Source organism: Rhinolophus sinicus, chromosome 13 (genome assembly GCF_057876585.1).
Source record: "Rhinolophus sinicus isolate RSI-liver-muscle chromosome 13, RSI-T2T, whole genome shotgun sequence".
NCBI classification, from domain to species: domain Eukaryota; kingdom Metazoa; phylum Chordata; class Mammalia; order Chiroptera; family Rhinolophidae; genus Rhinolophus; species Rhinolophus sinicus.
Genome location: NC_142513.1, coordinates 13114108 through 13128223, shown reverse-complemented (window position 1 = coordinate 13128223; position 14116 = coordinate 13114108). Strand labels below are relative to the sequence as shown.

The 14116-nt window shown below is 51.1% G+C and overlaps 1 protein-coding gene across 6 annotated transcripts in view; it reads left to right on the top strand.

Annotated features, from left to right (window-relative positions):
* Positions 1 to 10897, top strand: part of GDAP1L1 (ganglioside induced differentiation associated protein 1 like 1) — a 34055-nt gene extending 23158 nt beyond the window's left edge. For all 6 annotated transcript variants that reach the window (XM_088789117.1, XM_074317194.2, XM_019748663.3 and 3 more), the window contains 5 exons: positions 908 to 1100; positions 2109 to 2282; positions 6900 to 6997; positions 7777 to 7891; positions 10274 to 10897. In XM_088789117.1, coding sequence (XP_088645243.1) covers positions 908 to 1100; positions 2109 to 2282; positions 6900 to 6997; positions 7777 to 7891; positions 10274 to 10617 — 924 coding nt within the window. In that variant the 3' untranslated portion in view covers positions 10618 to 10897. The remainder of the gene's footprint in view (positions 1 to 907; positions 1101 to 2108; positions 2283 to 6899; positions 6998 to 7776; positions 7892 to 10273) is intronic.
* The last annotated feature ends 3219 nt before the right edge of the window (positions 10898 to 14116 follow it).

Genomic DNA, 14116 nt, shown 5'->3' with positions numbered 1-14116 from the left:
ACTAGGTGGTCACTAACTGTATTCCAGCTCAGAAAGGTTGGGCTGGGTCAGGACATGCCCCAGCCTCAAGGCTTTCCATTAGCTTCCACCAGCTTAAATGTTTGTCTGAGACCCCCTAGAGATATAGGGAAAGACTAAGGAGGGGGCAGATCCAGGACACCCTGGAAGGAGCCCCCAGGGTAGAGTCCACTGGTCCGGGAGTCAAGAACCAGTTCTTCCAGGTTTAGGTGTGCTGCTAGATTGCTGTGTGACTTTGGGTAAGTTACTTGCCCTCTCTGGGCTTTAGTGTTCTCATCAAGAAAAACAGGGAGATAGTCCCCACGCTGCCATCCTCTAGAAAGCTGTTGTGAGCATCCATAAAAAACAGAGGGGAAGGTGTTTGGGGCAGTAAAGGGCTTGACCAATGTCAGCAAATTACTTTTCACCTCATTTTGTTTCTCAACTAATTTGAAATAATTAGCTGCTGATAAAAATTTCGGCAAATTTCCTGGCCAACTCCATCCCTCAAGGCCAGGTTGAGAGTCCAATCATGATAATGTTGGTTGTGAATTGAGTGCCATTTATATACCAGACATTGGGTTGGTACCATTAATACTTCCATTTTGCAAATAAGGACACTGAAGATCAGAAAGTTTAAAGATTCTGCCCGAACTCACACAGCAGAACCAGGAGTCCTATCCCGTGTATGTGCAGCTGTGAAACCCAGCCCCGTAACCACCAGGCCCCAGGCCCCTGGGAGATAACCCCCCCTCACGTGCCCAAGAATGGGCTGGAAGCCACCGTGCCCGTCCTGTGAGTGACCTCTGACCTCCCTCCCACATGCCCCCCCCCCCACCTGGGCAGACCGTCCCTGTGTGTCTGCCCGCCTTCGCCTTCGCCTTCCCCGCTCTGACCCTGGCGCCTGCAGGTGCGGCTGGTGATCGCGGAGAAGGGCCTGGTGTGTGAGGAGCGGGACGTGAGCCTGCCTCAAAGCGAGCACAAGGAGCCGTGGTTCATGCGGCTCAACCTGGGCGAGGAGGTGCCCGTCATTATCCACCGCGACAACATCATTAGCGACTACGACCAGATCATTGACTACGTGGAGCGCACTTTCACGGGAGGTACGGTGGCCGCACCCCTCGGCGCGGGCCCAGAGCCCTGGCAAGCCGGGAGAAAGCTCTGGGGCCGTGGGCAAGGCCCAGTCTGTCCCGAAAGGAGCCACAGGGCTACAGGCAAGCCTCAGATGCCCCCCAGGAACTGCATAGCCACAGATCCCCGGGGACACACCCCCCCACCCCCCCCCCCCCCCCCGCCCCTTGGTACTCCAGGAAAGGGTATGGTCCACACAGCACCACCCTGCGTGGAGCTCTGGGATCACAGCTTCCTTTTCCAGGAACTCTAGAGTCACAGGCATGGCCACAAATCCTTGGGGGCCCCTCAGGCACAAGCAGGACCCAGACCCCGTTCTGAGTCCCCACAGACAGGACCCAGATTTCCCAGGGACGCCAGGTCGGCAGGAGGCCCAGCCTCCTAAAACCCTGTAAGCACAGCCAGGGCCATAGACTCCCAGGAAACCCACAGACAGGAGCCCAGATATCCTAGAACCTTGCAGACCGAATAGGGCCGACACCCCAGAACCCTGCAGAACACTATGTCCCCTCCCCTTCTCTCCCTCTGGCCTTGCTTCTTCTGTTCAGGAGCTCACTGCCCACAGCAGAGGCTGCAAACAGCAGCTGAGAGGGGATCAAGGCCCACTGGTTAAAAAGAATATGAGTATGTTGCCAACATTTAAAAAGCAAGGAGTTTAGTTTTAAGCATCCAGGCTTCTCTTGAAGTCTGGCAACAAGGGGCCCAGACCCCCACCTGCCCCTCAGGGAACCGCTTGGAGGGCTCCAGGAGGAGAGGTAGGCAGGCTGCAGCTCTAGGATCCCCCTTTCAGCTGGACCGCACTTTATCTCAAGGAGTCTGGGAAAGGGCGTGGGCCCGGGACATCTGGACCATGACATTTCGGGATTCCAGGATGCTGGAATTGGGGTTTTGGGGTACCAGAGGCTGGGCTTTCTGAATCGGGGGTGGACAGTGGAGGCAGGACCCATGTCCCCAGTCCAGCCCCTGGCTATGCCTTACAGAGCACGTGGTGGCCCTGATGCCCGAGGCGGGCAGCCCACAGCACGCACGGGTGCTGCAGTACCGCGAGCTGCTGGACGCACTGCCCATGGATGCCTACACGCATGGCTGCATCCTGCACCCCGAGCTCACCACTGACTCCATGATCCCCAAATACGCCACGGCCGAGATCCGCAGTGAGTGCCTGGGGTGGGGCGCACGAGCCCCCTCAGGGAGACCTTGTTCTTTGCTCACCTTCTCCCTTTCAATGTGGGTCCTCCCTCCTCCTACTCCGCTTCCTCTCACTAGCCTGTCTCTTCCTCTTTTCCCTCCTTCTCTCCCTCTTCCTGACTCTCCCTGTTTCTCTCTGTCTCGCTCTGTGTCTCTCTCTGTGTCTCTCTCTGCCTCTTGCTTGCTTTCTCTCCATCACTCTATCTGGCCTTTCATCGCATTCGCTCTCTCCCTCTCTGGCAGTCTCTCTGTCATTCCCCTCTCCTGGCGCCTACTCTTGTCTTGCTATCCCATAGAGTGGTAACAGGGCTATGTCTCCCCAGAGGCTTGTCTTGCTCATGGGGAGCTGGGGCACCTCCCCACAGGAGTCCCAGCCCCAGACATCTAGAGTTGGGGCCCAGGGAAGTCAGTGCTCTAGTTGGCAGCCCAGGGCACTGAGTGACATCAGAGTTGCCGTCATCAAGGAAGGATGCTCAGATATGGCAAGCCCCCCCGTGGGGTCTCTGATTTCTGATTCAAGCATCACCCACGTACTATCCTAACTGCCAGCCTGGACATGTCCATGGCCTAGTTCATCCTTTTGTTTCCAGCACCCAGTAAATGGGGGTTGGATTAAATCAGGTTACCCATGAACAACTGGTTACAGACTTTGGTCCAGGCTCTGTGCAAACACCATGGGGTCCTATAAACAGAGGAAAAGGGATGATTCTAAGTAGATAATAGATGCTCAGTAAATGATCACTTCCGCCCTCTCAAAGGAATGAGGCTGATGTTCGAAGTGGGAAGGGGCCAGGTTGTAGAACCCAATCTCGTCCCTTTAGAGTGCCCTCAAACAACACGCAGGATTGATCTATATTGTCCTGTCCACATTCAGTCAACAATATTTACGAGGTTTCTTATGACCCAGGCCTGGGGCAGGGGGCTGGGGACAGATGGGGACAGACACAGCATCTATCCTCCCAGGGTCATAGTTCTGATGGAAGCAGAAAGATAAGTGATCGGGTAATTACAGTGTGCGACTAAGTAAATTTGAACAACCTCTCAGGAGGGCAGTCTGGCACTCTGTATCCAACATAAGAAGGCCCACACCTTGGAGGTGGTCCTGCAGTTACACTTGGATGTGTGTACAATAAGTATGTACAAGGATATTCATTGCAGCATAGGTGGTACTAGCAAGAGGTTGGAAATACCCAGCTGCCCATGAGTTGGGAACTGGATAAATAAATTCTAGGACTCCCATACAATGGAATACTGTGCAGCTGTTAAAAAAAAATAAGCAGAGAAGAATGGAAAGCTCTCTATGATATATTAGTGAACAAAAAAGTAAAGGCAAACAAATTCATCTAGTGTGCCATCATTAATATATTTGAAAAGGGGTGAGGTGGATACACAGATGCTTGCAAAAGCAAGGAGTATTTCTGGAAGGATACGATACACAAGAAGCTGCCAATATGCTTGCTTGTGGGGGAGCAGAACTAAGAGACTGCAGGTTGAGAGGAGAGAGGTTAACTCTTCCCTGTACATTCTTTAATGTTTGAATTTTTAAATAAGTATGCATGCACAACCTGTTCAAAACCAAATGGATTTAGAAAATTTTAACCTAGTGTCAATCAGTGTTATGATAAGGGGAGCATGGAGGCTGGGGGACCACAGAAGATGCCCATCCCAGCCTCTGGGGCCTGGAAGGATTCTGCAATGCAGCAATGTCCAAAGATAACTAGGAGTTAGAAGGGGAAAGAGAGGGAGACTCCTTTCAGGTTCAACGGCAGGAGAGGGTGTTAGGTGTTCTGGGAACGGAAGGAAGTTCTGTGTGGTTGAAGTGTAGCCCAGGGGGGCAGCACGTGCTGATGGGGTGAGTCTGGGGAGCAGGTCTGGCAGAATAGGAATTTTATCCAAAGAGCAGCGGAGAAACAGTGATGGGCAGTGATATGATTGTATCTTCATTTTACAAAGTCACTCAACTGAGAAGCGTGGGTGGAGCAGTGAGGAGTCCCAACTGTCATCTAGGTGAGCCTGGACTAGGAGGAGGCAGTCCCTAAGTGTTGCTGGGGGGCTGGAGGCGCTCCCCCGTCCTGCCCTGAGCTATGTGAAGGTGCCTAGAAGGCAGTGGGGGGGGCCACAGTAGGCCCAGCATCTCAGGGCTCCAGCCCAGCGGGGGGGGGGGAGACCTCATGGGACGCAGAAGTCGCCCTGCAGTGACCCTCCAATCAGTCCAAGGTCTCCCCTCTTGGCTTCGTCTGCCCTCCTGGAGTCTCAAGAGAGTCACATGGGCAGCCCAGTGACTGGCAAGAGAGAAAATGCTGTACTTGACCTTCACGTTCATGAAACATCAATGAGGCTTAATATAGCCTGAAGCTGCAAGGCCTGGGAATGTGTTTATTGGGTTTTTAGGAGGCCAGGAGGTAGGGCAGTGAATGGTGAAATCTCAGAGGGAGGAGCTGAAAAACTGTGGTCCCTCATTCACTCACTCATTCCATTCCTTCCTTCATTCATTCATTCAACCCTGACTGAGCTCCTGTTCTGTGCCAGGTCAGTACTGGGTTTTAAGAGAACAGAGATGAACTTGACATAGCCACTGCTCTCCAGAAGCTCTGATTCTACCGTGTTTCCCCGAAAATAAGACCTAGCTGGACCATTAGCTCTCATGTGTCTTTTGGAGCAAAAATTAATATAAGACCCAGTGTTTATATTATATTATATTAGACCACGTCTTATATTAATTTTTGGTCCAAAAGACTCATTAGAGCTGATGATCCGGCTAGGTCTTATTTTCGGGGAAACAAGATAGTGGAAGACACATACGTCCAGAGATAAGTACAGTAGCAGCAAAATCTCCATATACAGCAATCTAGGTTGTGCACTGCACAAATCCAAAGGGCATTTTCGCATAGACTAAAATGTAAATGAAGTTGTGCAATGATACCTCTTAGTGTGTTTGCATTCTCTGGCAGAAATCTGTAATGTACACTGGAGGACGAAGGCAATGAGTGGTCAGACCTCCGAGAGGATCAGTGGAGGAGATGATCTTGAACTAGATCTGCAAGGGGGTTTTCAGGAATACAGGAGAAGGCTATTCCAGGAGGAAGGAGTGTGAGCAATGGCCTGGAGATTTGGAATGGTCTAGCACATTCAGGGAATGCCAAGCATTTGGAGTGGCTAAAATGTTCCCATCTGGAGACAGGGACAATTGGGAGAACTCAATGAAAGTCGAGTCCGTGATGGGAGAGGAGATGGGTCCTGCTGGGTCTTTTAAGGAGCTTAGACATTAGCTGAGGGCAGTGAGGAGCCAGGGATGGGTTTTAAGTAGGGAGTGACATGGTCAAGTGTGTATTTGGAGATCTCTCTGGCAGAAGTGGGGAGAAAGACTTGGAGGGGAGAGAGTGCAGACAGACAGACGGTGAGTCAAAATGAACCAGGCAACAGAAGAACAGGGATAGTCAGAGAGCTGAAGATAAATATGAGAAAGATTACAGAGAAGAATCAGCAGGACCTGGGACCGATTTGGGGTGGAAAGGAGGGAGAAGGAGGGGTTCAGGCATCTGGCTTAGCTTAGTGTGGGGGACGGATGCTGCAATTTGGGGAGACTGCAGAGGAGGAGCAGGTGCAGCGGGGAAGATGAGCCAGAATGTGTTCGAGAAGCCTAAGGGACGTCAAAGTAGAGCTGGGCTCACGGCAGAGGGCAGAGCAGGATTGGGGCACCACCACACACTGGACCCACCATTATCCAGACTTACTGACCAAGAATTCCAGAGAAATCCTGCCCCATGAGGGACTAGTACCCAAGATCTTATACCACTTCATATTTCCACCTCCTCTTGTAAAACCCTGTTTACAGTTAGACTTTCAACGATTTTTGAAGTTACATTATAGGCTACTTCCTCCCTCCCATTAAGAATAATTCTCAAGATGCTGGCTTGAATTCCATCATTGACTCACTTTCTGTCACCATTGCCTTTTTGGCATCAAGGCCAGTTTTCCCAGGAAAGATGCGTCATCGAGTCCCTAAATCCCCAGGGAAGTTGCCTCACCCAAAGTGAAAGTTTCAAGACACCAAAGGTCTCTTACAGTTTTTCTTGCAATAACCAAGTCTTTCCTTGTAGGGGTACAGTGAGTGAGCACTAGATGAAGAATCAAACAGACCCAGGTTCAAAACCTGCTTGCCATTTACGAGTGTGGAACGTTATTTAGCCCCTCTACAGAAGGGGGTTGGGAGAGACAATCACTGAAGGACGCGTGTGTCCAAGTTCAGTGTTATATCCATGTCTGGAAAATTCCTACTCATCCTCCAAAGTGGGCTGTCTTCAGTGAGGGGTCTGGATGCCTGTGCCCCAGTCGGGTGGCCCTGTGGATCCCACAGCATTCTGTTCACTCTTCCTTGTGGATCGACCATGCTGTGTCATAGCGATTTCTTTCTGTATCTGTCCTTCCCACTATCCTGAGCCTCGGGCAGTTTGGCATCTGAGTGTTGGCCTTTGCTATGGTTCCTTCCCAGACCAGTGTTTGGATGGGATCAAGTTTGTGAGGAAAGGAATGGGGTGACGCTGGGCATTGAAAGGACAGGACCTTTCCTATTCCTTCCCCAGGACATTTAGCCAATGCCACGACAGACCTCATGAAGTTGGACCATGAAGAGGAACCCCAGCTTTCAGAGCCCTACCTTTCTAAACAGAAGAAGCTCATGGTGAGTGCCTCCAGGCCTGCTCAGTCCTCTTTCCCACCATCTTTTCCATGGAAAAGAACCACTGGGAGAAAACTGGTTCTAAGAAGGGGGTCAGTGGATAACACGAAATGGAAAATTCCCTGGCTTGCTTTTCCAACCCCGTCCTCTCAGTCATTTCCTGGCTCTCTGACCTTGGACAAGCCACTGTCCCCTGGAGCCTCAGTTTCCCCATGTCTTGGGCTGTGTCCCTAATAGCAGAGCATTGGACAGAGGTCCTTGGGTGAGTGTGGCCTTGAGGAGACCCTGGTAAGGATGGGAGGGGCAGGAAGGAGGAAGGGGCAAAGTTCACCTGACCCCACAGGAAGCTCTGAAGCATAAGGGGTACCACAAAGCCAATCCACCTTCAGGCAAGCAACCAGCCTTTTATACCCCAGTCAGTCATTGGCTACCGATTGCCTGGTGGGGGGTGTGGGATAACTTCCCAAGTGTCTCCAGGCAGCTCCTCATTGGCTAAGAGCAATTCTCCGGAGAAGGGGCAGCTACGAGCTGCTATCAACCATCCCTCACAGCAGCTGGTGTCTGAGAGTACAAGCCACGTGAAAGGGATCTGGGCAGGAAGTCAAGCTCACAGGAGTGTTGTGAGCCCCAGATGACGGTGCTTTGTAACCGCGGAGCACCCTATACTCTTGGCGGGATATTGGGAGGCTGGGTTTGCAGAGGGGTTTGGGCCAAGCTCTGGTCATCCGGGTTCTAGTGAAGCCGACTCAGCTCCTCTGGCTCTTGCCTATCCTGCCCCCCAGGCCAAGATCCTGGAGCATGACGATGTGAGCTACCTGAAGAAGATCCTCGGGGAGCTGGCCATGGTGCTGGACCAGATCGAGGCTGAGCTGGAGAAGAGGAAGCTTGAGAACGAAGGTGGGTACCAGCCCTGGGGTAGGTGGGTGCTGGTCCCATCCAGCCCCCCCGTCCCTGCCGAGTACCAACCTCTTTTATTCCAAGATCTCAGAGGACCTCCCAGGTGGTTAGGATCATGGGCCATGGAGTCAGACAGACCTAGCTTTAAGTCCTAGCTTGGCCACTCACTAGTTGAGTGACCATCAGTCAGGTACTTCACCTCCCTGGACCTCAGTTTCCATCTATAAAATGGGGATAGTAATAAGACCTACCTCAGAGAGACACTGAGATATTGTATGAAATAATACATGTAATACACGTACAGTGCTTAGATCAGCAGTTAGCACATAGTAGGTATTTAATAAAGGTTGGTGAAGGTGATGATGGTGGTGGTGGTGATGGTGACCTTTGCCCTGCTTAAGGACGTGTTGTGGCTTCTTCATGCTGCAGCCAGACTCTGACGGTAACTTTTCCTGTTCTCAAGTGGCTTTCTTCTCTGGACCCTGAGCATGCCAGCTTCATTCCCACCTGCACACCTTTGCTCCTGTAGTTCTTCCAGGCTGGAGCACCCTTTCCACACTACTCGGCTCCTTTTTCCTTTTACATTCCATCTTTGCCACGGTCCTTCAAATTTCATCCTGGACCTTCCCATTGCTGTTTTGGGTAGCCTATTAGTCTTGTCTAGTCAACTCTGCAAATTTATGGCACCTATGCAACATATGCTGCTACACTCGTAGCTTACTCACACACGCGCATACACATACACACACACACACCTACTGTATGTATATTGAAATGTCGTGGAGCACAGTGTTCTAAAAGAGTTTAGAGTCAGACAGATTTGCGTTAGAGTTTCAGCGTTGCTGCCTCTACTGTGTGACTTGGACAAGGTGCTTTCCCTATTGGGGCCTCAGTTTCCTCATCTGCAAGATGGGATGATAATAATGCAACTTAAAACCTTAACCCCCCCCTTGTTGGACTCGTAAAAATTAAAAGCACTCAGCACAGCGCCTGGAACATACTAGCTTAATACATACGACAGTTAAAGACATGTACATCCTCCAGATGAAAAAACTGAGCCTCGGGGAGATGGGACTTGCTCAAGGTCACACTGCTGTGTAGCTTTGGCCAAGTTACTGAACCTCTCTGTGCCGCCGGTTCCTCATCTGTAAAACAGGGATAATAAAAGCACCTACCAGACAGGATTGTTGTGAGGATTAAGGAAATCACACCACGCTCGCCTCACAGGGTTCCCCTCATGAAACTTTGCTGGTTTCTCATTGCCCAATATCTAAGCTTTGAAGTGCCCCGGGGCTCAGTCCTTGCTCTACAAATCTGTCTACACTCATCCAGTCTATAGCTGGAGCCTTCCACCCCTGATCCTGCCTCCTTTCACTGCCCTGCACCCCCTCATGCTCACCTCTCCCTGTACTGAGTGGTGATTCCCTGACCGTCACAAGTACGCCCCTTGCTTGGCCCTTCCACTCCCCTGCCCTTCTCTTGCTTCACTGTACTCACTTGTTCTCTGTAAGACATCTGGGGTGGATGTCTTACATTTGATGGCGACTTTGATTTGATGCACTATGGTACCCCACACTCCCTCTTATCACCAGGGCTGAACTGTCCTTGACTAGTCCTTGTGTACTAGATGCCCTCCACGCTCATCCACTGAAGGACATCACACAGGAATTCTCCCCACTCTCTCCTGGAGAATCATTTACCCCCTCGCAATATCATTCCCACCAACATGCTGGGTTTTTCCTCCCAACGTACAAAACCACTCTTGACGTGTCTCAGATTCTGAGTGCATCCTTCCCGTGACAACAAAACTCCTTGAAAGAGTGATCTTTGCTTGCCATCTCCAGTTCTTGTCCCTTTCTCTCTTGGAGTCCTTCCAACCAGGCTTTTGCTGTCAGCATCTACGCCAGCTGCTCTAACCAAGGTCACCGGCTGCCAAATGTAATCACCATTCTCAGGCTGCCTCCTGACCTCTCTGCAGCATTTGAACCCACCTGAGCATGCCCTTCTCCTTGGGACACTTTCTCATCTTGGTTTCCAGACACCCCACTGTCCTGGGTCGTCTCCCACCTCCACGGCTGCCCCTTCTTGTGCTCCTTTACTGGTTTCTCTTGTTGCCCAGTATCTAAATCTTGAACTCCCAAAGCTCAGTCCTTGCACATATAAAAAGTCAGTTGATTTAAATGAAAAAAAGGATCGTAGGGATGGTGTAAGGACATGGCCAAAATCATTAAAGTTGTACAGGAATGAATGACCTTGGGGAAATGCTATGGCAGGCAGACCAACACCAGAGGAGTCCATGAGAGAAGAGTGAGTGTGTGGGGGGAGAAAAGCTGATGCCTCCCGCACCCAACCCCCCTCCCCCTCCTCTCTCTCCCTCACTAGGACAGAAATGTGAGCTGTGGCTGTGCGGCTGTGCTTTCACCCTGGCTGACGTCCTTCTGGGAGCCACCCTGCATCGCCTCAAGTTCCTGGGACTGTCCAAGAAATACTGGGAAGATGGCAGCCGGCCCAACCTGCAGTCCTTCTTCGAGAGGGTCCAGAAACGCTTTGCCTTCCGGAAAGTCCTTGGTGACATCCACACCACGCTGCTGTCAGCCGTCATCCCCAACGCGTTCCGGCTGGTCAAGCGGAAACCACCATCTTTCTTTGGGGCCTCCTTCCTCATGGGCTCCCTGGGCGGGATGGGCTACTTTGCCTACTGGTACCTCAAGAAAAAATACATCTAGAGCCAGGCCTGGGCTTGGTGTCTGACTGTCAGTGTCTCTGTGCTGTGTGATCCCCAATGAGCTCTCAGTAACGCACTGTCTCATGAACTTGGACAGCCTTTCCCTGCCCCTTGTTCGGAGTAATTCTATTGTCAATGTGAAAACATTCCATAGTTTAGAAGTAGACGTTGCCAATGCCGTGAGTTGAGGCCACGGCTCTACTAAAGGAGAGAGAGAGAGAGAGGGAGAGAGAGAGAGAGAGAGAGAGAGAGAGAGAGAGAGAGAGAGAGAGAGAGAGAGAGAGATCAGAAACAAAACACGAATGCCTTTTCTTTCGATTCAAGGTTTCAAGATGGAACTGTGGGGACTGGTTAGGATCTGAGGTGAGTCCCAGGCTGTTTCACCCACCAGGGCCCAGATTCTGGGAGGTGCTGGGGGCTCAGAGGGCCTGACCCCTCGCCTCCCCTTCCCTCTTGCCCAGGGAACTCTTCCACAGGACAAAGCCAACATCAAGACTCAACTCTTCCAGCCTCCAGGTAGGGCTGGAGGCCCAGACACCCCATGGGAGGCCCCTGAAGATTGGAAGGGGCTTCATTCTTCTCCTGGACATGGACTGAGACAGCACTGGCTCGAGCCAGGACAGTGGCACCCAACCACCAGGCCATGACGGGGAGCAACACCATGAGCACAGCCTCATTCCCTTCCTGATGTGGCCAGTGAGTTTGGTTTGGCATTTTCCCGGTAATCCCTGAAGGCAGCATCCATCATCCTCTTCCCACCTGGAGCTGAGTGTTCCCACCATGTGAAGTGGACTTTCAGTAAAAGCCATGTTGACCTGCTTAGAAGGTCAGTCCCGGCCCGAGTGCAGGGGTGGGTCTGGAGGGGGATAAACCTCAAGTCCCTCTCCCAGCCTCTGCCAAAGCCATCTCCTTTAATGCCCACCTTTCCCATCACTTGTGGGGCTCCCCTCATGCCCCACCATGCCACGCTGCCTGCCCTGGTCATGTCTCACTTTCCTGTGCCTTTTGCATGTTGGGTGAGTCTGGGTGTCACTGCCGCTCATGCTTAGAAACCACTGAAAGTCCCCAATAAAGCATCCAGGAGAAGCAGTTGCTTTTCATTTCTAAACCTGCGTTGTCCATCTAGCTCTCATTTCCAAAGGTTGGGGCTAGAGGGGTGGAGACACGTGGTTCAGACTCAGGGCCCCACAAGAGCTAGCAAGGGTCGAGTTCAGGTCTCAAGTTGCTGAGTGTGGGAACGGCTTCAGCTGCTGGATAGACTTTGCAGTTTTGCCCTTGACATAAACCCACCTCACTTGGACACAGTGCTTCACTTTACATCCAGATGAGAGTCGGTTCATGCCCCCACCCATTCACCCCTGCATCAGTCCCCAGCAGCATGGGGTACCAGACAGATAGAGCATGCTCAGAAAATGCAAGCAGAAGGCAAGAAGGGATGAAAGCAGTGGTTGGGAAATGGGCCACAGCAGCTTGGTTGGGCGAGGCCTGAATAACTTTGTTCCAGAAATTAAGATGCTAATCCGGGTGGCCCTCAGGAACCCCCACCTACTCACCTCCCAGGCACTCAGGCAGCCACACATGCGCCAGGCAGCCACACCCTGGCAGAGAAGACAGGGGAAGTCAGGGCACCGCGGAAAGGCTCCCAGCTCAGGCCCCGAAAATACGCAGCCTGGAAACCAGGGTCAGGCAGACCTTGGATTGCTTTGCGTGCACAGCGCCTCAAAGAGGGGGACCTGCTTTACCCTGTCCTCAAAGACCCTACCAATCCATGATGTCTTTTCCTTTTGGCTCTCCTGGAAAACACCTCCCTTGCTCTCTTCTACCTCCTATTTAACCCTGAAACCAGGCTGCCGTCTCCGGGACTCTATGGGACGGGGCCGTCCACATTCATTGACTGCATTTTAACCACCTCTGAGTTGGTCAAAATGAAGACATCGACATGAATAGGGTTTCTTTCTCCTGATTTTAAAGTAGTTTTGGTAACGAAGACACATTAGGAACTTACTGTGCGCTTGAAAGACATTTATTTATATAGCACCTCACATGCACTAGAACCTGTTCTCAGTAAGCACTTTACAAGCATCAACTCATTTAATCCTCACAACTCCATGAGGTAGGTCATTACGTTATCCCCCATTTTACAGGTGAGGAAACTGAGGCTGAGAGGTCAGGGAACTATTGAAGGGCTCACAGCCAGTGTATGTGGCCAGAATTAGAACTCAGGCAGGCAATCTGGCCTGAGTCCATGTTTAGTCTCCTCCCTCCTTTGCTTTTCTAAGACTGTCAATCATCTCTGCCTGAGCTGTGACAATGTTCGGGCCAGTTGGGGGAACACCCTGCTTCCGACACTCGGCACACTGGAGTTTCTCATTCATTGTCTGTGCCCAGGGAGACTGTAAACTTCAAGGCACCACGTCTCTTTGAACGAACACTGTGCCTGGTTCCCTCAGTTCTCCTCCACCATTAGGGTGGGGAACCTGCAATGAGGCCAGGCATGATCCCCCCATCTTATGCTTCAGAAACGCAGGCTCAGAGAGCCCAACTTGATCGAGGGCACACGGCTGGAAGTCAGTCAGCACAAACCCAAGACTTTCTGCCACCAGATTCCATGCTAAATACAACACCATTTAATTCTTTGCAGTGACTGCATTCTATTCCTAATAGAGAGTTACCATAATTGAACTGATGGGTATTTGTGGGTTTGACCATTTTTCACCATTACAAAAAGCTGCTGTAAAATCTTTGTACTTCTTTGCCCACTTCTATGAGCATTTTCTTAACCCAAATCCCTAGACTCATATTGTTGGGTCTGCACTGTTCAAGTTTGGATGCTACTATGTTACCATCTAAACAGGTAATACCAGTTTACCATCCTCCCTCCCCCCAAGGTTTGGGAGGACCTGTTTTCAGTGCTGTGTGTGTTCAACTTTAAAACTTGCCACTTACCTTTTTTAAAAAAAATTTTTATTGGGGAATATTGAGGAACAGTGTGTTTTCCCAGGACCCATCAGCTCCAAGTCAAGTTGTTGTCCTTCAATCTAGTTGTGGAGGGCGCAGCTCAGCTCCAGGTCAAGTCGTTGTTTTCAATCTAGTTGTGGAGGGCGCAGCTCACTGGCCCATGTGGGAATCGAACTGGCGACCTTGGTGTTATGAGCACTGAACTCTAACCACTGAGCCAACTGGCCACCCCCAACTTGGCAGATATTAGGGGTTTCTGGGACAATTTCTGCAGGTGACTATGCTGCACAGGTTTTCTCTTAATAGAACCTACCTTCTCCTAACAGCTATCAAAAATGGATTGATTTTGGAGACCTTTTTGTTTGTTTTTTAAGGTTTCTGCATTTCACCCTTCTGGGAACTAGCTTCAGCTCCCCATCTGTAATAAGTCCAGGTGAACCCATGCAATCGGGTCTAAACTACATTAGGCTGTTGACAAAGAAAAAAAGGGGGGTATGAGAAAGGGCAAACAGAGGTCGGCTCCTCCATCACTCACTAGGAAA